The 25,534-nt window shown below is 42.6% G+C and overlaps 2 protein-coding genes across 4 annotated transcripts in view; one reads left to right on the top strand and one right to left on the bottom strand.

Moving 5' to 3' along the window:
- The window catches only part of DAGLB (diacylglycerol lipase beta), a 29,269-nt gene extending 20,662 nt beyond the window's left edge, over window positions 1-8,607 (top strand). For both annotated transcript variants that reach the window (XM_081839745.1, XM_081839744.1), the window contains exons 13-16: window positions 489-557; window positions 663-735; window positions 2,318-2,571; window positions 4,853-8,607. In XM_081839745.1, coding sequence (XP_081695871.1) covers window positions 489-557; window positions 663-735; window positions 2,318-2,571; window positions 4,853-5,048 — 592 coding nt within the window. In that variant the 3' untranslated portion in view covers window positions 5,049-8,607. The remainder of the gene's footprint in view (window positions 1-488; window positions 558-662; window positions 736-2,317; window positions 2,572-4,852) is intronic.
- Window positions 7,315-25,020, bottom strand: RAC1 (Rac family small GTPase 1). Of its 2 annotated transcripts, XM_081840101.1 has the most exons (7): window positions 24,647-25,020; window positions 16,360-16,431; window positions 15,374-15,491; window positions 11,985-12,041; window positions 10,473-10,535; window positions 9,136-9,295; window positions 7,315-8,946 (listed from the first exon to the last, which is right to left on the bottom strand). In XM_081840101.1, exons 1-7 carry the CDS (start codon window positions 24,679-24,681, stop codon window positions 8,816-8,818), a joined length of 636 nt encoding a protein of 211 aa, XP_081696227.1. In that variant the 5' UTR covers window positions 24,682-25,020; the 3' UTR covers window positions 7,315-8,815. The 2 variants fall into 2 exon arrangements, with proteins under 2 accessions (XP_081696227.1, XP_081696228.1); XM_081840102.1 differs by lacking the exon at window positions 11,985-12,041 and having other exon boundaries at window positions 24,647-25,011.
- Window positions 25,021-25,534: the final 514 nt, after the last annotated feature.

Genomic DNA, 25,534 nt, shown 5'->3' with positions numbered 1-25,534 from the left:
AGCTCAACAAGGTTGGTACTAGGACTGTGCAAGTGGAACAGCTTCCCCACAAATGCAAGCCCTGCATGGCGCACAGACAAGTAATGTGCAGAGATCTATCAATGGGCAAATACTGTATCTTTGCATGCATGACTGCATGTGCGCATTATGCGCATGAAAAGGGGAACCGTTGTCTTGGAAGATAATTCTACCAAATTCTGGTCCAAAGGGAAGGGCTTGCACTCTGGAAAGCATTCCACTTGTTCTGACTTTTTTTTTTTTAAGTGGGGGAGACATGATTGTTGTGCAAACAGCGGTAATATTTAGTCATACTTTATTTACCAGTGATAGAAGATGCTCAGTGTAATTCTCTCTTGTTTAAGGGCCTTTTCTGAATGAAGTCATTTGGAGCACTTTTAAAACTCTTGTAATGCATGTCTGTATAAGGAAACTGACAGTAGGTTTCAGTTAGCGTTTCTTTTCTTTAACACCCTCCCTTTCTTTTTAAGCAAATCACTTGCGGACTATACTAAGCAGTTTATCATATCTGTCATTGTCGGGAAAGATGTTGTGCCAAGGTAAGGATGCAGCTTACTTGCTGATTCAGTTTGAAAGTGATATCCATGGTCAGATGGCTTAATGAGTGCTTATCTCCTTCCCCCTCATTGTTGTGTACCAAACAGGCTAAGCATGCCCAACATGGAAGACCTAAAAAGAAGGATCATTAGGATAGTTGCCAACTGTAACAGACCCAAGGTAAAAATACAAACCGTTCTTATTTGTTCTAAAAATCTGAATGCTGTTTTAATGGTCACAACCTCTGCGAACACAAGGTATATGTTAAAATTCTCAACAAGTATACATAAAACGGGATGCGGGTGGCACTGCGGGTTAAACCACAGAGCCTAGGACTTGCCAATCAGAAGGTCGGCGGTTCAAATCCCCGCGATGGGGTGAGCTCCCGTTGCTACCCAGTCCTTGCTCCTGCCAACCTAGCAGTTCGAAAGCACATCAAAGTGCAAGTAGATAAATAGGTACCGCTGCAGTGGGAAGGTAAACGGTGTTTCTGTGCGCTGCTCTGGTTCGCCAGAAGCGGCTTAGTCATGCTGGCCACATGGCCCGGAAGCTGTACGCCGGCTCCCTCGGCCAATAAAGCAAGATGAGCGCCACAACCCCAGAGTCGGTCACGACTGGACCTAATGATCAGGGGTCCCTTTACCCTTTATACGTATAACCTGTCGTCTAAATATATGCATTATTTTTGTAAAATAAAGCTGCCCGTTAAGATACATGTCAGCCATGTATAGCTGGGCAGGCAAACGAAAAGCTTTTTTTTTTTTTTTTTTTTTTTAGCAAGCACTGAAAACCAATGCAAAGAGTTTCAGGGTGCAGCTCCTGTCACACTGAAAAAGATACTCATTACAAGTGCGAAAGAGACACTGCATGGCCCTTGTAAAAGTATTAGTTCCACAGATTGATGGGGTGGCCACGTATTGGGTAAGGCGGTCCCTCAAGTAAACTGGTCCCAAGCTGTTAAGAGCTTTGACTCAGTATCAGGTTCAGCCAGTGCAGCACTCTGAGCACAGGTATTATGTGCTGACAGGGTCTCTCACTCCTGTCGGCAACCGTGTTGCAGTTTCTGGACCAAGTTCAAGGGAAGTCCCAGATATAATGTGTTGCATTAGCCCAGTCTTCACTTCCTCCCTAGACCAAGCCCAATAATTGCTGGTGCGGGTGTACTTGTAGGGAGTTTCATATGCAGTTAGTTGTATATAGCGGTGAAAGGATTTGGGATTCTAGAGATCATGTGCATTAGATGCAGAAAATTCCTTTCTAGGTTGACTCTGGCATCTTCCCAGTTCAAAAGCTCTTTGGTGGCAGGGCCGGGAAAGAGATTCAGGAGTTGTTGCTGTTGTCAGTCAGGACAGCCAGAAATAAATAAAGTTTCATTTTTCCTCAATCAGTAGCCACCTGTGCTACCCAGGAAGTTTCAAAAGCAGTTTTTGACATGGCATTGAAAGACAGAGTCATACTCACTAGGATATTATAGACCTATTCCATGAGGCTAGTAGTCTGTTTGACTCCAGTCCGTTAGTTTCATGATGGAACTGTTCGTCAAAGATGTCATAAGATTTCACTTTTTTGCTCTGATTTGCATTGTGGGAGCAGGGAAGTAATTGCCCAGGCGTCATACTTTTGGAATAACAGCACAGAATTATTGTGGGTGTAAGATGTTCTTAAAAACTTCTCTGCACAAACTGAAATGATCCCACTTAGCCAAATGGCTTCGCGGTTTCTCATATGCTCTCCTTTTGTCTTTCAATTTCTCCTCGCACAGTACCAGATCCTGCTACATGGCTGTTGGTATGAAGTATTTGGAGGAGAGCCTGATAACTTTCCAACGGAACTGGATGGTAGAAACCAAGATGCTTTGACTCAGCCTCTTCTAGCTGAAGAAAACTTAATGGTTCATCAGTCTCCTTCTTACACTACTCTAGGTGACGACTCAACTTTAAGCTCTCCGGCTCAGTATCCGCGCCTCTTTCTCCCTGGGAGAATCATCCACATTGTAGAAGAAAGCAGCACAAAGAGGTAAACTACTAACCTGTTATCAGTGACCCCGTGCTCCCCAGCCCCCTCTCTCTCTCTGCCCCGAATCTGCATTTACATTCAGAAAACTCTTTTGACAAGGATTGAGTGAGGAAAGGTGCGGTGAGGAAAGGAAAGATGTGGAAATGTGGTGAATGAAAGGTTTGAATAATGATGATGATGATGGTATTGTGTGGCTCGCAGAACATTTCCCTCGATCTGACAAGGTGTCCCAAGAAGCTCAGTTGTTGCAATTATTTATTATCCTAAGCTATATGGAACAGTCTTTCAGAAATCTAGCATTTTGTTTATTGAACATAGGTGTATACCACTTTTCTCAAACTCTAGGCAGCTTACATAAAAATAAAGCATCACAACTAGCCAGCCTCTTCAAAATTCACCCCAGATTGGGTTTGCAGCTTTTTCGGAAGTCCTTGAGAGAGTTGTTTCTGATAAAGGAAATCATCCCCAAAGCCTTAGGGCCCTTGCATTGAAGGTTCTGCTCAAGGTCATTGGACTACTTGACATAAAAGGCGCATGGCTTGACCCAGGCTTCTTCAACCTCAGCCCTCCAGATGTTTGGAGACTACAATTCCCATCATCCCTGACCACTGGTCCTGCTAGCTAGGGATCATGCGAGTTGTAGGCCAAAAACATCTGGAGGGTCAAGGTTGACCCAAAGATTTTCACACTGAATTATGGAAGTTAATGCAGAGAGACACCTCTCTTAACACTGGTTCTGGGCTTTGAAGGGCATCATAGGTGTGTACTAACACCTCACATGTTGTTTTTTTTGCAAATATGGTGTTGATTGCCTATCAAGCTAGCACTGTGCTCACTGTACTTCATACTAGCCAGTTGTCTCAGTGAGAAGCAGAGGGCTATCTAACTATAGTTTTCTTATGCCTTCATTATGCACTTTTTCCAGGGGCACGGTGTTTCAACTTGCCATCTGTTTTGCTCAAAGCAGAAAAGGAACTTTTATTTTTAACCACCACCTAAAATCGCTGATCGGGTTGAGGGAAGAGCTTGAGGACTTGTGTCCACTGGTTTCTTGCCCTAGACAGCCTGCTCCATTTTTGCACAACTTCCCTGCCTCAGATTTTTGTTGACCTCACAAAAACAGAATCTATTTTAATAGCTTTCTCGAGCAGGGCAGCGTTAAGACATTTTCAGCACTGAATAGTTTCAGAAAACTTATTTATTACTGCAAGGTTTGGAAAACTTTTAATAAGAACATTATTAAAACCCTGCCGCTGCCTCCCCCCCCAACCCCAACCCCCCGCTCTTGCTGTATTTTGCAATTGAACAATATAGAAGTGATTTTCTTACAGTACTGTAGTTTCCGTCCACAGGTAAAAAAAAAAAGTAATATGCGCTCAGGCATCGAGGCTCGTTGAGTAGCTATTCTTACTGTGTGTCCTATTTTTTGCATTGTGCCTCACCTCACCTCTTCTGAATCGGTTTAGATGGTGGTATGTTTCTTTTTAAAAAAAAAAAAGTAAGGGAAAGTTTGTAAAAAGCAGCGGGGATTGCAAAAAGAAAAGAAATCTGTGAAACAGAGTAATGTCCAAAAAAAGTGTGACAGTATGAAGAATTTCAAAGGGGGGAGTCATAGGTACAGAGGGTGTTTCCCAAGTGGGGTGCCATACCACTCAATATTACCAGCTGCTCCTTACAGAACATCTTGAGAGAAGCTCACATTCCTGTCTCAGCCCCTGGATGGAGTGGCATGGGAGAAAGGGAGTCGTTTCACTGTTGTCGTTGAGATTACTCCTACAGCTGCTGGCAGTGCATTGCAGGTGGAAATCACAGTCACAGGAGGCAAGTTGTCTTTCAGGAAGTTCAGGCAGATCGTGTTGGCTTGGCTACAGCTATTTCTAAAAATCAACTTCCTTTTCCTGTCTACCCTAGGAAAGAGGATGCAGCCTTTTTTAACAGAACTTCCAAAATCACATGCACCAGGGATGAGGAGCCTGTGGGCCTCTCCAGATGGTGCCTGCTTCTCAACTCATAGCGGGGCACAGAGGGCAGCCTAGGCGGTGGTGAGGTTTGGGGAGTTGCAGCCCAGCCTGATCCACTGCTGGCAGGCAGCTCCTGATAAGATTGCCCCTGTCAGAATGCAACCATCCACAAGGCAGGGAAAGGCTTCCAATGGCCGAGTTCAAAGTCCTGCTTGAGTGCTTGGAGCTACATTATGCATTTACAAAGATCAATCAGTGTTCGAAATAGCTGCTGAAATCAGGGGTGCAAGTATTCCACTGACATGTTGTCCTTTTTCCAGGTGGTGTTCTTCAGACGTCAAGTACACTGCAAGCTGGTCAAAAGAAACCGCCTTTGGTAATATTTTAATAAGCCCCAAGATGATAACTGATCATATGCCAGACATCGTCCTCAAAGCTCTAAATAGCTTGGCTCAGGAAAACGCGCCTTGCATTTCTTGTCGAGCGCAAGGAGACTTTTCTACAAACATTGTATAATTGAAGACAAAGAGGACAGCAGCCTGTCAAGTGTGTTTGGACAGGCAGGCCTTTCGTACTTAACTCATGCCCCCAAAGTAGGAGCTGAGCGGGGCAGGTCTTCAACATTTTCAGGACGAAGCAGAGGACACACTTCTTTGCATTGCAGAGATTCTTCTGGGGTCCTTTTCAAGGCAAGCTGTTTCACTTTAACAGAAGCAAGTGAGCCCATCGTGATTTCTAACCATCAGTCAGTGGCAGCTGGTACAGAGAACTGCGAGGCTGATGGGAAGGAAGGCAAGACTAGCTAGAGTGACCATATAGGTTCATACTTTACGGTCTACCTCTGCCTTACATCTGTTTCACATAGCAGAGCTGGCCACCCCGCCAGGTTGATAAAGCACTTGTAAAAAGGAGACATGGGAAAATGAAAATATTAAATTGAAGACAACTCTACCACCGTTCCGGATATACAAAAGTGACACCCCCACCCCCCAAGAGGTGAGCTGAACTTCAGCCTATTATTGGCACTTCCCTTCATGGCAGAAATCTTGTTTTCTTTGCTATTGAAGGAAGCCTGCATTTTATAACTTTTGTAGGCTTAAATACTACTTGGGTTCATGTGCAATATTTGTCTACTTTTGCTTACTGTTCAGTGCTGCTGAATGTGCATTTAATTATATAGAAGGGTTAAATCCTTGCTTATGGTATTATTCCACATTGCCCCATTCTAGGAGAATTGTGAAAGATCATTTGGACTAGCTATGTAAAAAAAGTTTCAATTTTAAAATATTCCTACTTGCAATCTTGTACAGTTAAAACGATTGTGCAGCAAATGTCACTAAAATGATGTTTTACTAAATGCAAGTCCTTCAGAAACTGCTTGCCAAGCAGAATCAGTGTTTTGTGATGGTATTTGTTCATAGATTTAGGTTCCAACTGAAAATGGAAATAGGAGATAATCTTGTTACATTACGCTATACTTTGGCTTGTCAGTTTTCAGTGGAAAATACTAAGAAGCCTATCCCACAGTCTGGATCACAACAGATTGGAGGTATTTCTTAGCTGGGCTTTTCTCTCTGCTCCGCCAAAAGGATTTCTGTAAGGTAGTGGTTAAAAACGTTATCACTTTACCTTGGTTTTTTTACATTTGAGATTGATGACTGAAGTGGAGAACAAGTTGAAATTAGTGAAACCTCGTACAAGTGACATCTACACAGCAAGCACTCTGGTACTTGTTTGTAGAAGGGCAATCTTTGTCAAAATCAAAAAATGTTATGCATTTTTCCCCACATGCAGATGCTTCCAAGCGTAGGTAACCCACTCCATGGTGGGTTATGCATTCACATGAAAACAAAAGACTTAAAAAACACACCAAACACTTCACTGAGGAATCCTGTGATCACAAATACTGTCCCAGTTCACAAACCACAAAGGTTAAAATTGTGGGCTTTCTAAACACTCCGACGCAAGCATGACTAAAACCAAACTTTCCATATGGTAGCAATAGGTAGCAATGTCACAATTCACCCAGAAGCCAACCCAGTTGCATGCACACAACAGCCAGACTGGAAAATGGCAGTTGTATCACCCTTCACACTGCAGTGCTTTTGCCCAGTCTGGGTCAACTAATCCATGTGTCAATAGATTCAATCTCTCAGTGGTTTTCAACCAGTGTGCTGTGGCACCCTGGAGTGCCTTGAATGATGGTCAGGGGGTGCTGTGGGAAACCTTGACCTCTGTTCTTCTTTCCTTCCCTCCCTTCTCTGATGCCTTCTTGTGTCTCTGCCTCCCAAAGGCTTGCACAGCTGTTTGTTGCAGCTGCCTTGACTACAACCTTGGCAGGCAAATGGTGCCTCTTGGGCTGGCCAGGAGGGGCTGGCTGCCAGGAGCTGATGTGGCCTTGGAGTAAGCAAGCCAGTCTCCCAGCCCTTACTCTGTAGGGAATGGACAGACAAGTCCCAGGCCCCTGTGGGGCAGTGAGAGGAGGCACCTCTTTTTGGGGCGGGGGGGAGCAGCTCAGATCAGGGGCAGCAGCATTGGCTGCCCAGAGCACTCCCAAAGAGAGGGGAGAGGAGAGGAGGCTGAGGGAACACTCCACAAGGGAGGGTGTTTGAAAAAGGGTGAGAGGCTGCCAGCTCTGCAGGCAAGGGCTGACATAACTGGGCCCCTGAGCCTCACAGGGGTGCCGCAGAAAGAAGGTAGTCAAGGGAGCTGTGGACTCAAAAAAGTTGAAAACCTCTGCAATATATGAATTCAGTTCACAAATTCAAGCTCGACCACCAGCGTGATTCAAGAAATTTATTAAGTCATACATGCAAAACATACTGCTAAATTGCATTACCAAAAAGATCAATGTAAAAACTTCACAATCTTGCAAACTCCATTTATTTTTATTTTTTTTGTTCTAGTAGTTGAAAGGTTGTAGCTCAATGTTGTGTTCTTGCCAGCATCTGGGATGTATGGAACATGGTTAGCACTAGGTTACAGAACCTCACATACCAACTGCCATTACTAGATCAATCAACAGGAGGCGAGGTCGAAAGGGCGATGTCAGCATTAGTAAAATTACAGCATCAGGTTACCTGGCAAATGGTGACATTAAAGGAAGGTGATTAAGGTGGTGTGAAATATAAAAAAAGTACTAGAAGTGGTAAATCTGCTGAACATGATTTTTACATCAAGTCACCTGAAGACTAAAGGAAGCCTTTCAAAAAAGCATGTATACTATTATGACAGGAGAAGAGGGGGGAAGAAACAGAAACAAGGCTATGCTTGAATATATCTAAACTACAAAAAAAATGCAAATATATCAGAAAGGTTTTAAAATACAAGTTATATTGCTCAGGAAGAAGATTCTACAATAAAGCATCTAGCAAGAACATGTGAGGGAATGACCAGTTCAAAATTGTAGCAAAATGAATGCGGCACTGGAAAATGCAAACAAGTGATCCATAAAAAAATACCAACCTTCCCCCTTCAGTTACTGCTTAGTTGCAACAGAGGGTTTCAGTTTACTGGTTTTATTAGACAAGAGAGAAATCCACTGAGTTTAACCAACTTGTGGACAATGTAGTGTAAATTGATCTTTACAGTGTCAAAATACTGTTGGGCAGTTTCCCTTGACCAATCCAGGCATCTTTCACCAATCAAAGCAATATACTGCTCTCAAGGAAGACAATACATTTCAAGGAAAAGTTTAAATCACAGTCCTTAACAAACAGGAAAACTTTTTTTTTTTTTTTAATTTAAAAAAGAGGGAATCTGTATGCTGTCAATTATTGCGGTTGTTCAGGCATGAAAGAAAGATACTAAGACCATCAGTTGGATGAGTGTATTAAACAGCAGCATTTTCCTACCAATAGGATATCGGAAGGGAAACCTATAAAGTTTTGCAATTCCTAATAAAACATTAGTATCTTTAAAGACACCTGTTTGTCTTTAAAAAAAAAACAGGTTTTGTGCTCCATCTACAAAGCACAAAAATACAACATAGATGAGCAGGTAATTTGGCAACACTCGATTAATCTGAGCAAAGGGACTTGGGAAAATAAGGCTTTATATAGGTTTGTCTTCTTTTTTTTAAAAAAAAGGATATCTTTAGTAGAAGAAAAACAAAATCTAACTTTTTAAACAAAGGGGAAAGAGATAGTGATGATTGGTTCAAAATTTTTGATGTAAGAGAACTAATCTTTTTTAACAGAAGAACTTGGCATTGTTGTGAATGCTCCATTGTTCCAAGCAAAGCACAGAAGGTTCTGAGGAAGGGGCTGGGACTGGGGGCTGCATTAGAGTAGCAGACATTTTCTCTTCCTCTTCTTTACAGGAGGGGGGCAGAGAACTGCTCGAATAGCTTCGTCAAAGACTGTCTTGAGGCCTCGCTGTGTAAGTGCTGAGCATTCTAGGTATTTTACCGCACCTGCAGAAAAAAAACGGAACAAATCTGAACTACTTAGAAATCCAAACAACCCAACCCCAAGGAATAGCAAGTCAAAATGGAGGCTGAAGTCCGTCCCCCACCCACTGAGACCCAAATTCCACAGCCCTTCAGCTGAATTTAGGTTCTACAAGAACTATTAGCGCTCACACAGATAGATCAAAGCCCTACCAATCTCTTTTGCCATGGCAAGGCCTTGTGGGTAGGTGATGGGAGTCAGCTTCTTCTCCTTCAGCTTTTCGATGGTGTCTTTGTCATCTCGGAGGTCAAGTTTGGTTCCCACTAGGATGATGGGAGTGTTAGGGCAATGGTGTCGCACTTCTGGATACCACTGGAAGGAAAAAGGGGGCGATTAGCTTTTCTGTATATGCAGACCGAGCATGCATATTAGGAACATAAAACAAAAATACAGGTATTCGTTGGCTTGAAATTCAACCCATTTGTCTGCAAGTATTAGGCATGACCAACTGTATGCCAAATGATGAGCCTCCAATGCATTAAACAAGCTTAAGAGCCACCCCTTCTACTTCTAAGCAGGAGCCCCCCAAGCAGAGCAGAACAGTTCCAAGGACCCAGCCTTTCCCTTTCGTCAGCTAGAACAGCTCTGAGATCCAATCCATCAGTCAGGAACAGCTAGATTTATTTATAATGCACTTGACGTTTTCTAGGATGATGCCTGTAGTTTACAACCAGACAGACATGATATAAAAGGAATGGAGGGGGGACTGGAAAAACAAAGAGGACTGGCACTATTATTTATTTTATTTTTACAAAATTAATTTTACAGCACAATCGATGTCAATAAGGACACAGTTCAGGGAGAGAAGCCAAATGACAGTTGGTTCCAGCCAAGCTGATGGGTGAGAGTTGTGTAGGTCTCTCTCTCATCCTGCTGCATCCAGGTAGAATGGCTACCCAGCAATTCTCTCAAAGGGTTTTCGTTCCAAGAGCCAGAAACACTCTGAGGAGGTAGTTGCATCGTCCAACAATCTTGACTAATAGATTTATTATATCTTACCCAAAATGAGGTTTGCCATAAACTTCCACATTTGATGTTAACACAAAATGGCAGGGGGATTGATACCAATTTTGTTTTATAATTAATAAGAATAAGAATAATATATGGAACTACCAACAAGATTTTTGCAGATGGAAAAGTGACTATTGCATTCCAGTTGCCTTTCAAATGACAGCAGCCCAAAGTATCAAAATTTGGCATTCTGACACTTTGGGCATTCATATTTTATTTAAAAAAAAAAAAAAAGTTCTCAAATGCTGCAGAACTAATAACAAGCAAAATCCAACCACTTATGTTTAAAATAGCAGTTATGTATATTCAACCTGAAATATTCCTTTTAGAAATGAACACTCTTGCAGTTTTAATTTGAAGACTTTATTAGAAACAAACAAACCAAACCACTAATTTATTTTACTGCTGTCAAATAATGAAGGTTAAAAATTTGTGGGAAATCTCCCAAGGGAAGAAAAGACAAATGTTTTTCACTCACCTTTGCACGGACATTTTCAAAGGATGCAGGACTCACAAGTGAAAAGCAAATTAAGAACACATCCTGAAAAACAGTATTTTAAGAATCTTAGTCTCTGGTGGTTACTTTCCAGATATAATGACTTTGCCGTATAATCAGACTTCTAGTTCCACTCGTGGACATTTCCAGTTGCTAATGGACAGCAAGCTGAACCAGCAGCACAGGAGCCCCAGAACCTCTCTTTCCAGATAAAGCTGCAATGCAATATTAAAACACGAGAAAATCCTGGAAGAACTTAGCAGCCTGAATCCTAACCCTGTATCTCAGTTACCTTCTAACCTATTAATTTATGCACTCACATCATTTGGCTCACTACTTTAGGAATCTCCTGGGGAAATTGTTGCTGTTTCCTCTAATTCCAATAAGGTTGCTAATCTGGCCACAAACTGGAAATATAATATGCCTCTTTTATGCTGCTTAGAAGCATAATATTTAAATATGCTTTCCTAGAAATACACCCCAGAGTTCATGAGGACTTACTTCCTAGCAAGTATATTTGAGGCTGCATCTTCAATTTTACTATTACTAACCCAGTTCTTCTCTTACAGACCAAGGGAAGTTGGGGGCTGGTGACTTACCTAGAACAGAGGCACTGCCTATTTCAAGAAACGGACAAGAGCAGCCATTTGTGTAATAGACCAACCCTGCCTCATTGCTCCAAGTGCTCTGAAATTCCTGGCACTCTAATTCAGGATAACATAACATCTTAGGATGCAGCAGTTAGTATACCTCGCCCTTAAGTAGGTCTCTGCTGATATAAGGCTGCTAGTCTTAGAAGCTAATGGGGACAGTTTTACACAAGCTAAAGTGGTGGTCAGCTGTCATTCATTCCCAACAAGTCTTGCGCACCCAAGTTCCATTTGCGAGCGCCTGCTTAACTCTTCACATTGGGAAAGTCCTATTTTCTGCTCTAGCCTCCTTCACACACCCTTCCAGTTTACCCCACGTACAGGTAACAACTTGGCCACCAAAGAATCAGAGGCCCTTTGGAGTGTTAGTTGATTGGGTTGCAGCTGCAGGCTGTTAGGTCAGCACCTTGACACCTCCAGAGTTTAGCGCTTGCAACAATAATTATCCATGCAGCAGGACACCTGGTGAAGTGCAGTGCTGTAAACTCATGTGCTCCCATAGCCCCTCTGCAGCTCCTCCAGCTTGCCAGATACCGAAGTGCCTCTTGTCCTTTTCGCCTTCCACCAATCCCAGACACTCCATGGTTTTCCCATTCAGGAAAAAGGACTAGCTGAAGCCTTTTGAAGTAAATGTCCTTGGTACAATAAGAGTCTGGTCTGATGCGACAGCTGTGGTTTGTTAAATAACACGTTTAGTTTTAAGAGAAGCAGAAATTCAAAGGATGTTTGGGACCGTAAGGTGGATAGGGACACCAAAATATGGGGAGCCAGTATTATGGCAGCAGGAGAAGCAGCAAAAGAAGATGAAAGAGCTTGGAGCATAATGGTTGAAAGTTTTACATACGCAGAACGGTTGACGTTTCACCCTGGGAGTTAATTCCTTACCATTCGTTCCTTCAACCTAGTAATAGCATGAAACAACTTAAGATTAGGAGAGACTTAAAAGAAAAATAAGCCCTTTGCTCATCATTTTTCACTCCTGTAATGTCAACATAATACAGTCCTCTTGGGGATGTACTATGTCAGAATTGGATGTGAGCGAACCGCGAATGAAATCTTCCTCTATATAAAAATCAATAATCTCTCCTTTACCTGAAGGAAGCTGGTTTTTCTGAAGTGTTCTAAGCTGAGTTCTTTTCTATATGTGAAGAGGTTGAGTTTTTTAAAAAAATGTTTTTATTGATTTTCAGGGGAGTTAATTTTTTGATGCAGAGAAGCCTTTGGGCATGCCCCCCACAGATACATGTTTTCTGAGCTGGGGCACTGCCAGGAATGATCGCCTTTGCAGGTCAACTGAACATGTAACTCCAAGCGCAACAGCATTAAGCATGCTTTACTTGGAAGTTAAGTTCTACTGAAATCATGGGACCCCAATAAGGATATTGAGAATTTATTATAAAGTGGTGCATTTGCAGAACTTTCTAAGAAATCTGTCTTAATTGCAATAGGAAAGCTCTGCCAATTGCTAGAGGCACAGGATGTTATAGGCTTTATCAAATTTGGCCCAAGGCATTGCAATGCCCTTCCTTGAACTTCCAAGTATGTATTTGCATGAGCATGTCTGGAAAGTAGCTAAATATTTTGGTTTCAAAGCACAGAAAGGTGATTTAGGTTTGCAATATCCAAGTCTTTTGGCAACTTTATCCTTGGAAAGATGATTTGTTCTCTAGGTGCTATAGCACTTAATTCATCTTTAATTTGCATCTGGCCTATTAACAGAGGAGGACAAGCCAGCAAATCCAAGTAGGACAGACACTTGGACACTACAGCCACTGATCTCTTTTCATCAAGGCTTAACACAGCAACTCAGCTGCACGTTTGAGGTGTGCTTCTTCCTCATGATTTTGTGGTTGCCCCAGATGAGTCACTCTGCACTCTGGAGTCTCTCTTGAAACAAAGAACCCCTTTTTGTTTTCCTTCTGGCTTTTCCGGCAGCTCTCTTGGAAGCAGCAATATAGCCAATGAGAATGTATTGCCAGCCCCTTAGTCTCAAGCCCTGAAAAGAAAAGGCCCTATTTTGCTGTTTCACAGAGCACATGAGCAGATACAAGGAACAAAATCTGATTTTTTTCAGAAATGTAAAGTAGTTCATGAACCAAGCTGGGAAAGGTCACAGTACTAAGAGCTTGGCATTATTTTTTTTTACTTTCTTGGATGGCAAGAGTTAATTTTTGCATTAATTGAAAGCACTAGGGAAAAGCGCTGCTCCCTTTCTCTGAAGTCCGTGAACCATTATCTATTCATTTTAAAAGCTGTTATTATGACTTGAGAAGTCTCTGTTTGAATTTCTGCTGAGCCATAAGGAGCAGTGCTCTTGCTCAACTTGTGTTCCACAATCAGTGACAATTCCACAGCATGAATGAGATGAAGAAAAGAGACTTTCACTCTCAGTCTATGCTCAGGGCAAAACTGTAAACCAAAAAAACAATCAGGAAGAAATTCAGTGAACCACTGTAGGTTTGGCCATTACTGAAGATTTAGGGGAAATTATTTGCTTCCTGTCTTACAGAGAGCAATATGTTCCATTCAGAGCTGTAAGATTTGCTGGAGGTGCAGAGAACGCAAGTTCAAAATTTAATGCAGCAAATGTGGTTACCCATCAAAATGTCCCTATGTATTGGGATGTGCTTACAAACAGATTACTTTACTTTACTGTTTTACTGTATTTTTGGTTTTTATGTAAGCCGCCCAGAGTGGCTGGGGAGGCCCAGCCAGATGGGTGGAGTATAAATAATAAATAATAATAATAATAATAATAATAATAATAATAATAATAATAATTATTATGGAATTTGGAAGAGCTGAGATACAGTAGCCGCTCATCATTCATTCTGTACTCCCTGCCCCCAACAGCAGGAACGGACAAATGGCAGCACAAGAGCAATTCAGAAGGCAACATGCAAGGAGGCTGCCAATATATTTCATGCCCATTGCTGCCAATACATTTTGCCCCTACTACTGCCATCCAGATCTCCTCATTTCAGAGCTATAGCCTTGCTCACATTTTCATTTAAATGAGCCCCTGTGTCACAATTCATCTCTTGCCCCCCAGTGAAAAGCTGAACACCAGTGCTTAGCAATGATAGTGTCAGACTGTGCCTGAACAGCAAGAATGAACAAAGGCTGCTTTTTAGCTGGGTTGCTGACCTCCCATCAAGGGCCTTGCTGATGAAACTATTTTGTACCCTAGATTATTTAACAGTGGCGTTGTTCTGGAATATTCTAAGCACAGCACAGATTCACTGTAACTATTTCGGCAATGCCGTTCAGCCTTGAGATCCAATGGACACTGTGCTAAATCAGAAACTTGAACAACGAGCTCAGCCAAAGGAAGGAATGGATTGTTCTGGGGGGGAAACTACGAATGCAGTCTCAAGTTCCATTCTAAAAAAAATGGGAGCAGCAGAGCAACAACTCCACAAGACGAGCAAGCTAAACATTTTAGAGCATGTTAAAAATGTAACATTAGCAACAGTGGTTAAATAGCAGTAAGGAGGCAGAAAGCTTTTGCATTAAGGAGTTTGCAATTACAGAACCTGCTTATTAAGGATTAGAGATTTTGACACCCACCGGAAGCTCACCTTCACGAGCCCCATAGAAACAAATGAGTCATCATGCAGAAGTAAAAGCTTATGCACAAGAGTTACGTCAGGACGGCTTCAGACATGGTAATGCTGCACAGCCAAGTAAGGATGAAGTTACTTTCATGTTTGGCTGGCAGCACGAGATCATGTCTGAAAAGAACCTGTGAAAGAAATTTGTACAGGCACGTTGTTGTTCAGACATGATGATCCGGTACCACCTGCTCAACTGGCTGTGCAAGACATTACACCTGAAAATGCTCTTGATATGAACTTACACAAGAGGCGTTTCCAGGAGCTCAGTCAGATTTCTTCAGCTGCCAGTGTCTAACACAGCTGGCTTGGGATTGCAGTGGTAAATTAGAACTGGTCGGAAAGTTACCAAGAGACAGACACCAATTAATGGGAAGAGTTTGCTCAACAATTGTTCTTTTGAACTCTGCTTCTCACATAGCTGCTACTAGCCCCTGCTTAGACTAGCAAGGATTAATGCAGGCTTCACCATAGTCCCTGTGCAGTTTGTTAAGTGTCTTGGCATGTTGGTTCAGCACATTTTACACTCAAAGTGAAAGCATCTTTAATCTTCTGCAAGCCTGCAATTAGACACACACACACACACACACACGTCAAATCATCCACTATAAAAGCTTACTGTCTGCGGGTAAGATAACGGGCGTAGTCTGTCATAGTCCTCTTGTCCAGCTGTATCCCACAAGCCCAGATTGACTGGCTTTCCATCAACCATCACATTGGCAGAATAATTGTCGAAGCTACGGAGTGAGGGGGAAAAGTTAGTGTATTTTCTTTAAACCCTATCCCTCTGTGCATCACACTGCTGTCACTTTAGAGCAGGATTATCACCTAAAGGGATTTGCATGGCACCTTCTCCACTTAGTTTTAGGTGTCAGGTATGTGTATTTCACATATATAAAACACTTTAAAATGTTTTGTCACATGAGGCTTAATCCACTAGGAACGACTCCTGAGCAAGTCTCATTACAGCAAATGGGATTTATGTAAGTCCATGACTTTGCTCTTCTACAGTCCTTATTTGCTTCAGTCAATGTAGCTTCCCCCAAATCCTATACCTTGCATGCTTTTTTAATATTGCATGAAAATAACTTTTTTCCAGATATGCTAGCTTTTCACAGGTAGGCAAGCATAACACTACTCCCTTGTTTGTAGACAGTAGGACTGAAATACTATTTAAAGGGTTGTTTCTCTGGTTACAAAGGGCCAGACACATTTCCCATCACCTATGCATATCCTCAGCCTCTGGCAAATACACCCTTTCAGACATATAATATGACTGAGGTAAACACACCTTTTCTTCTGACATATACATGACTTTTAGACATGTAACATGCACAGCTAGGAGCCAACTAATTCAAAGCACACGGGTGTCACAGACTACTGCTTACAAGGTTTGAACAATTAACTGTGTGTTTATGGCTGTGAACCAGTGGTCAGAGAGGCAAGTCCAACTCATGATCAGCTACCAAGCTCATTGGGTGTCCTTGGATACAGTTTCCTTCAGCTCAACCTGCCTCACTTCACTATTGTAAAAAGAGGCAAGTCAAGTGCTCTACAGCCCTTTGGACATGAAAAAGTGCTAAAGATACAAAAGGAAATACTTACACAGTGGGTATATATTCTCCAGGAAATGCATTGGTTGTATAACTGATGAGTAGGCATGTTTTACCTACAGCACTGTTAAGAGAGAAAGAAAAAGTCCTGATAAGAGCCCATTCACATGATAATCTTTATTTTCATAATATATAGGGGAAATGTGAAGAGAAGTGCATTGTTTCATCTCTGGTTTAGACACCGAGATCCAGCTCCGAGGGCCTTCTGGTGGTTCCCTCAGAATGCAAAGTGAAGCTACAGGGAATTAGCTCCGAGGGCCTTCTCAGTATGGCGCCTGCCCTGTGGGACACCCTCCCATCAGATGTCAAGGAAATAAATATCTGACTTTTAGAAGACAGCTGAAGGCAGCCCTGTTCAGGGAAGTTTTTAATGTTTGATGTTTTATTTTGCTTTTATATTTGTTGGAATCCACCCACAGTGGGCAACCGAGTCAGATGGGTGGAGTACAAATAATAAAATCATCATCATTATCATCATCATCATCTCAACCTATCAAGTTTCTCCAGAACCGTTTTTGTGAAGTTGGTGTTGAGATCCCAATTTCACTAGTTGTTGATTAGAGAATGAATCTGTGCCACCACCATATGAAATTATCTTCCACGTTTGTTTGTCTCATTCAATCTTTGCTCTGTTAATCTTCCCATTACAGTTTATTCCCCTATTAAAATTTTCCATTATTGAAATGTTCCTCCATCTTCAGCAGGGGTCGGCAAGGTTTACCTCGCCTGGGCCGGTTCACTGGTGCAGATTCATCTGTGGGCTGGATTGCGTGTGTGCGCCGGTGATTTCCGGCACTGCAGAAGAAAGTCCCCGCGCTGCGCCACTTTAGCACAGCGCACGGGGACTCACTGAGCGGGCGGCTCAGGGGCCAGTTGAATGACTCCCGTGGGCCGCCTGTGGCCCATGGGCCTTAGGTTGCCTACCCCTGATCTTCAGCTTTCCAATTTCTTGCTATAACCTGTGCAGCTGCAGCTTAATGGCATTGTAAACATCTCTCTATATGGTATATCTGAATTTTGATCATCAAATAATAGTTAACAAGCCTCATGCTGGGGAAGCAGATGTGTGTGCTCCATCCATGTACTTTCCCAAACATTATCACTTCTTCATACTTCACATGGCCAGGTAATCTTCAGGTAACATCTAAACCAGGAAACTATGGTTACCAGGTATGGAAAAAGCCAAGATTATAAACCACAATTTAAAGTTAGTTTAGGATTGTTGCTTGTTCTAAGCCTCTATGTTCTTGGTTTAAATGTAATTTAAGACTTCCGGGGTTAATTTTGAGTCTTATTAAACCAATACAGTTGTACCTTGGTTTTCGAACAGCTTAGTTCTCTAATGTTTTGGCTCCCGATTTGGCAATGGTGATATTTAATGGTGAATTTAAATTGTTAAACTGTCTTCTGAAATCCACTAGCTATTGCTCCTTCCTCCTGTTTCTTCTAGCTTTGTTTGTTTCTTTAAAAACTTCAGATTTATAAGAAAGAGGGAACATACACATCCTGCTAGATCAGACTAAAGGTCCTTCTAGTTCAGCAGTGTTCCCCTCAACAAGAGGGCTCTAGAAAGCCCACAGGCAGAACATGAAAACATTAACTCTCCTGCACTATTATCTCTCCCCCACCTGCAACTGGTATTCAGTGACATGCTAGCCCAGTTTGAACAACTGTTAAACTTTCAGAAGACAGTTTAACCATTTAAATTCAATACTAGAAGAACTTTTCAACTTGCAATCCCAGCTCCAGGTCACAGTCTCTTCAGCTTTCTTAAACTTGAGTGGTGAGGTAATTGCTTTGCACTTACTAGTGTTTGCAAAGTGCTCTGAAGATGAAAGTCACTGTGTAAGCACAAAGCATAATAGACATTTGTGGAGAAATCAGGCATTGCCAGGTGTGGCTATGTATCTTAGCACTCCTTGAACAGCCTGCTGCACACATTTCAAAGCTTGGAATATAGCAGACCTATCGAGACAATAGTTCACCTCAGAGCTGTATCCAAGAAAGATCCCTTGCCACAGGGCAAAGTATATCAATGGCGGGATCTCACCGTTTCATTTATGTGAATGCAGAATCTCAGGTATCATCCTCTGAGATCAGAGAGATGCCACATTAAAGTAGTCTCTGGTTTATTTATTTATTTCTCCCCACAACAGCCAAGAATCAGAAGGGGCAGCTGGGAAAGAGCACGCATGCAACACTAAGAGTGAAGTAGTACCTGAGCTGGTCCAGCGCCTTGAGACCAATGCCAGTAAGGTAGCATAAATGTGCACAAATTTGATTTTAGCTAAGACAGTACCACACAGCACAGATATATTTCAGGGTTAGGAAGTGTGGCAGAAAAGCCTGAATTTGATTATCAAGAAAACACAGGAATCTGAATGCATAATAGTTGATCTGCATGTCATATTAAACCAGTTTATTTTAAACCATGGCTTAATTTGAAGAAGCAGCAGAAAACCACTGAAACACATTTTGGAAAGAAGTGGTGAAAGATTTCAAGTCTAGCACAGAAGAATCAAGAGCTGCCTCTGCCGTGGTTCTATAAGCACATCAGGCAATTCCACTAAAACTAATAAGGAGATGCCAACAAGAACAAACAGGTCCCACCGGCCTCAGTTCTTCAATTCTAGGCTTCCTGCCTTCTCAGTTTGCTGGCTCTTTGCCCTATGAATCAGTTCTGCACAGATATTCTGCTCCAAAATGAAGGTTTCATTTCCTTAGACCTCGTAATGATTCACTCAATTCAAGTACTGTACATGTAAAGCTTTGAATAGTCTCAGTAAACCCAACTCCTCTCTACGGAAAAATGTATGTGCTAGATGCGCAACTTTTCAAAGCATAGAATTAAGTCAGAAAGTTGTAAGTTAGGTGAGCATTGTTTCTGCTATGCTCTGCCTGACCTACTTGCACTAACCAAATTAATAATTTGATGGCATGATTAGAAAGTTTTAAATAAAGATAGCATTTCCTTCCTACTCTGCAATAACTTTCTAGTTTTGTTTAAAAAATATTCCCCAGATTTAAAAACAAAATTTTTACATGCACTTTTTTATTACCATAATATGGTTTATTCAAATACCCTCAAGTGAACTGTGTTGTGTGTCACAAGTTAGTCCTAAAACAAAATATTTCACTATAAAATATTAGCCTCTTGATAGTAATATTATTATAACAAGACGTTTGTGCATGGGTTACATACATTAAGTAATTTTTTTCCCAATGAGCCAATAGATGGTATGAAAAAGTTTTGTGACTGTGGCACAGTATGGAAAATTGGTGGGAATATACAGCTTCCTGAAAAATTCACTTTCATATTTAAGTTGTAAGCTCTTATTGTTGGAAAATAGTGCCTCAGAACTGAAAAAAAAACCAGAAACGGAACTTCTGGTGTCAGTAATCAGGATTTCTGCATACTCTCCTAACTACTCCTATCCAAATCCACCCATCTTTCCACACCATCCCAATTCTCACCAAGAAACTGTTACATGCCTATACCTACATTCAAAATGAATAACCTATTCAAAAGGAATAGACCAACCAGGAAGGGAGGAGTAGCAGCATTATAAGTAAAGGAAATGTACACTTGTGAAGAGATCCATGACTTGGAACATGGAAGGCAAATTGAGAGTATATGGGTAAAAATCGTAGGAGAGGGAAACAACAGTGGCCTTACTGTGTCTGCTATAGGCCTTCAAGCCAAACTGAAGACTTGGATGATGCTTTTCTATAGCAGATTACCAAACATTCAAAAATGAGAGATATAGTAGTCATGGGAGACTTCAACTACCCTGACATCTGTTGGGATTAAAACTTGGCCAAGAATGTTAAGTCCACCAAATTTCTCCATTTCCTCAATGACCATTTCATTTCCCAGAAGGTGGAAGAAGCAACAAGGGGGTCATCTATCTTGGACCTATTCCTCACCAACAGGGAGGAACTGATTGATAAAGTGGAAGTACTAGGAACACTGGAGGAAGTGATTATGTCCTCTTGGGTTTCATGATACAGAGGAGAGGGAAAGCAGAGTATAGTTGGACATATATTCTGGGATTTAAGAAGGCCAATTTCAAAAAGCTTAAGAAACTACTGGTTGATATATCATGGTCAGAAATACTCAAAGAGGAGTCCAAGATGTGAGTTTCTTAAAGATGCAATACTGAATGCAGCCAATTCCAACAAGAAAGAAAAGCGGGAGGTATCTAAAAAAACTGGTGTGGCTACATAAGGAGCATACAGATGAGCTGAGATTTCAGAAGGGCATGCATAAGAAATGAAAGAAAGGGGAAATATCATTAAGGAGGAGTATACATGAGTAACCAACAGTTGGCCAAAGTTCAGAATGTGCTCAGGCTTGCAAGAGAGGTTAAAAATAATACTAAAGGTTTCTCTGTCTATGTTCAAAGGAAGAGGCAGAACAAGCAAGTAGGAGATCCTATGCATGGAGATGCCAGAGAAATGCTGTTGGGTGGTAGTGGAGTTGTAGGTATGAGCATAACCACCATAACACTATGCCTCCAACTCCCACCTCACCACACTGCTCCTGGACGATACACCTTGTTGATGGTACCAAAAGTCAAGATGAGATCAAGGTGAATCAACAGGGCCATATTCCCCCAATACAGGTTATCAATCTGGGCAATCAAGGCTGTTTCAGCGCCAAAATCCAACCTAGAATGGGCCTAGATAATCCACATTCTCCAAGGATTACTGAAATGTATGTGCTTTGAAGCCTCAAAGTATATGTTAAGCATAGACAATATGTTAAGGAGTTTAACAATAAAGAATAGTGTTTTGAAAACTGGAGAATGGTACCAATATTTTTTATTGTAAACACAAAATTAAACATTTATCAACAATTTCTAATAAAAATGTGATATTAACAATGTGTCACTTATGTGAATTGCATATTACTTCATGTTTATCAAAATAATAAATAAAAAGTGTTGCTGACAACGCCCCCCCATAGCAACTAGACATTCTGTTTTGGCACCCACAACCCAGGTCCCAGAAGCCATTTGGCTCCTAGCTTTTCTATCTCAGTTTCTAACACGGGTTCCAAGTAATCTCCTCGGACAGGTAAAATGACTGGCTTACTATCAAGCTCAACTAATTACTGAGCTATCATCAATCTTTAGACTTTCAGCCCTCATACATATACTTTGAATTATATTTCATCCGTTATTTTACAAGAATCTTCAGATTTATTTGTAATCTGAAGACTAAACTACACATCATATTACATGGAGATAGCAATGGTGATAGGCAGAGCTGTTATCTGTACTTCTCAGAGAAGCTACACAGATTTGTTGTAATGCTCAGTTATAGACAACACAGGATTTTTGTTTCTATTTGGGGAAAAAATCTAACGGGATAAGACTAGTCTTGTTTTCCAGCTGGCCTGCAATGCTCCTCTGAGCTGATGTCTAGAAGAGGGGGGAAAGAGACACACAAATGATGGAAACTGCCTTGTCTCGATAACTGAAAAACACCAGAGAGTTGAAACACACATACATTTTAGCATACTCTTTTAAACAGAAGCCACGTGTCACATCAGTTTGGAGAACAGAAAAGGGTTCCTCTGTGTGTGACACCTTTATGGAGCACTATCAATACATAGACATATTTTCATACTTGTTATGTGATGGAATAAGCAAACATTACCACTGTGTAATCCAATACTAGTAGGATCACCTAAATATATACACTTGTACCCAAGTTTTTGTAATCTACAATAACCAAGAGCCTTATGTTTGACTAGGACTGTAGAAACTGGAGTTAAATCCCTATTGATCCAAGAAGCTCTCTCTATATATTCTACTCACAGGGCTTTTAGGGAATTATACAAGTAATATATAAACACACAAACTGAAGTAGGCATAACTTCAATTGCAGAGAAAAGGAATGGTGGGAGACTCAGGACTCATGAAATAAAGTACTTCTTCACACAGCGCATTGTTAAAACTATGAAATTCACTACCACAAGTTGTGGAAAGTTAAAACCATCTGGTAATTTGAAGCCATCCTATGTTGGTGGCAAAGCAGAAAAGAGGAGAATAAGACTATCAATGGCTACTAGTCACAATGGCTATCTTCTAAGACTATGATCAGAAGAAGCATATTATCTGTATGCCAAGTTGCTGAGGAACAGCAGCAGCAGCAGAGAGGGTTTCTGTCTGCATGTCCTGTTTATGGGCTTTCCAAAAGGCATCTGGTTCATCACCATAGGAAACAGAATACTGGCCTAGATAAGCCTTTGGGCTGATCCAGCAGGGCTCTTCTGCTCTTAGAGGGAAGAATAGGTTTATCTGTTTGTTTGTTTGTTTGTTTGTTTGTTGTTTGTTTGTTTGTTATTAAATTTATATACTGCCCTATACCCGGACTCAGGGCAGTTCACAATATAAAATTACAATATAAAAACGCAATAACCAAATAACCCTTTTTCTACAAGTTAATTTGTATCAAGTTAAACTTAGTGAAAAATTCAAAAAATATGTTGATCACTTACCCCTCCATATGTATGTATGAAGGTTTTGGGAAAAGTGAAGACTTCAGAGACAGAAAGTTACTAGCTTAAGTCGTTATATAAATGCTTTTTTTTTTTTTTTTTTTTTTTTTTTACTTTACACCAAATTCATCCCAAGTGCTCCAAGCAAGCAACATGTCTTACTTGTGAGCAAACATTAGGAACAAGCCAATTCATTCAATGAGATTTACTACCTAGAAAATATACATGGTAGCACAGCCTTGAACAACTTCTGAATGATTTTAGGAAGTGGGTTTCCTTTGTTAACCTCAAAACAAAGCAGAGGTTTGACAACAATACTACAGCCAGCAAAAGGCAATTCATACAAAGTCCACAAGACTAGTCACTGAATTTTGGAAGCATAATTGTATCTAATGATTGCAATAAATCTACACCTCAGTGGAATCTACACAGATAACATTATTGCCTCAGTTCAAAACTTGCAAAGCCAGATGTTAAAGTCTCATTGTACATAAGCATCTCTTCAGAGATTACCTTCCTCCACCACAAAAGCAAATGATGACCCCTTAAGTCTTGGAGCACAGTTGCTGCCAACACACCTCCCATGGAAGGAAACCCCTCCCTTTGTATAGGTACCTCTAGAACTGCTGGATGCACTGTAGTCATTTCCCCTCTATGCCCAGCCCTCTCCTTACTGCTGGAGTGAGTGAATAAAGTTCTGTGGCACTTCTGTCGAGAAGCTGCTCAACAGAAAACGGCTAGCGGCTGCTCTTAGCAGCAGTCACCCCAACATCAGGAAGCACCCTAAGTTTCATCCTAGTAGAAGCAGCATTATCAGAGGGTGGGTGCTGAAATTCCTCAGGACTAACCACATACTACATGCTGAAAGAATACCTAATATTAGGAGCAGCTAATAAAGGGGAGAAAGGAGAAGGGGAAAGCAGCAGTCCAGGTCTGGGAGGCGATCCTATGCACTTCCTTGGGAGTAGCACAAGACTTACGCATGTTACGCATGCTCATTTATGAAACTAAGTTCTAAGGGGGGTTACCCTGAAGTAAAGATAGCCTTGCTGGACAAAATCACTGCAGGCGCAAAGTCCTGCCCAGCTTGCATGGACAAACGGTGGCGACTAGGGCTACAACCCTCACAGTTCTTACAAGGAAGTAAGGTCCTACTGAGCACTGTGGCAACATCTGGATTCTAGTTGTGTTTACTCAGAACTATATTGAAGAATTAAGAGACTTGGCAGGGGGTGGGGAGGCGAGCCACGCTCCACATGCTCGGGTCCAGGGAAGAGAGCGCCCCACCCCCACCCCACATAGCCAAAAGGCACAAAAAGTGGAGATTAGGGTTTGGCACAAGACGCCCATTCTTCCTGGAGTGTGTATGTGTATGTATTGGGGGTAGGGGCACAGAAATGATTTCTATGTTGGGGTGGGGGGGGCTGTGCTTATGCATGTATTTGGAGGCGCACTGGGAAAAAACCCAATTTCCGTGGGGTTCTTTGGGGGGCATATGAAAAGTATATTCCCTTCTCAAAATCCCAGAGATTCAGCATTGGACTCCGCTGCAAACCTTCCCCCTCCTGCGCCTCCTACACTCGGCAGGAAAAAGTCGCCCCCTCAGCCTGCGCTCTCCAGGCCCACCTGAGTCAGAATTCCCCCTTCTTCCTCCCGCCGCCGAGGCGGGGGGCTGGAGGCGAGGGCCCTGGCAACCCAAATATGCGGGAGGCCGGAGGGGAGAGGAGGAGGAGGAGGCTCTTATCCCGGGGCAGGGTCCGCGGCGACTTACCCGTCTCCCACCACCACACACTTAATGGCCTGCATCGGGGCGGCTGCGGCTGCTGCTGCTTCGTCGTCGTCGCCGCCGGTTCCTGTTGCTCGCCGAGGAGCCCGCGAGGCGTCGTGGCGGGGAGGAGAGCGAGGAGGAAATCCCCAAAGGGCCTCGGCTCTTTCCCGTGGGAGGAGAGGAAGTTGACTGAGGGAAAACGGTCACGGCGCCGCCGGAGCAACGGCCACCACCCAAAGCGCGGGGCGGGCGAGCGGAGCCTGGGAGGAAACAGGAAGCGGCCGCTCCGCTCACATCCGGCCTCGCGGCCTCGCCCTCTTCCCTCCTCATCGGCGGGACCGCCTTCGGGAATGTCTCGCTGGGCCTGGCCTCACTCAAGCCCCGACGGAAGTTGGACGGTGGGAGGGGGGCGGGGTAGGGAATAGCGTCACGTTTCGGGCGCGCTCGGAACGACTTCGGGGAAACTCGGGGCTGTAGGACACGGTTGGCCGTCGTGTTCTTCTTTAAAAGACACTATTCGGAGAGCGCCCCTCCCGGCAGCATTCGGAAACGCTCGGTTTTGCCGGTCTTTCGGGAATGTTCGGAAGGACTCGGGGAGGAGGCGTTGAGGGGGCGACGGCGTTCGGCCAGCGTTCGGCTCTTCGTGTGCGTCCTCGCGCCTCGCCCTCGAGACAGTATTTTCCCCTCCCTGCCCCGCTCGCCTCCTGTTCGGACATTTCCGCTGCCGGCCGATTCGGACATTGGCGTCGGTTGAGGAGGGGTCGCCATCTTTGTGCTACTAACCTACTCAGAAGGCGCGAGGGGAGCTGTGGGTCAGGGACGGGGACGGTTTCCTATCAATCTCCGTCGTAGCCATTTTTCTTTTACATATATATACATATATATACATTT

The sequence above is a fragment of the Podarcis erhardii genome, assembly GCF_964252035.2.
Source record: "Podarcis erhardii genome assembly, chromosome: 14".
NCBI lineage: Eukaryota > Metazoa > Chordata > Lepidosauria > Squamata > Lacertidae > Podarcis > Podarcis erhardii.
This window is presented reverse-complemented; position numbering and strand designations above follow the sequence as displayed.

Excerpts from the sequence above, each read along its gene's own strand:
- RAC1 (XM_081840101.1), bottom strand. The coding sequence starts at position 24,681 with ATGCAGGCCATTAAGTGTGTGGTGGTGGGAGACGG. Across the intron at positions 15,492-16,359 it reads GGAGAATATATACCCACTGT|CTTCGACAATTATTCTGCCA; the intron begins GTAAGTATTTCC and ends CTCACTCCGTAG. Across the intron at positions 10,536-11,984 it reads TGAAACGTCAACCGTTCTGC|GATGTGTTCTTAATTTGCTT; the intron begins GTATGTAAAACT and ends ACTGTTTTTCAG.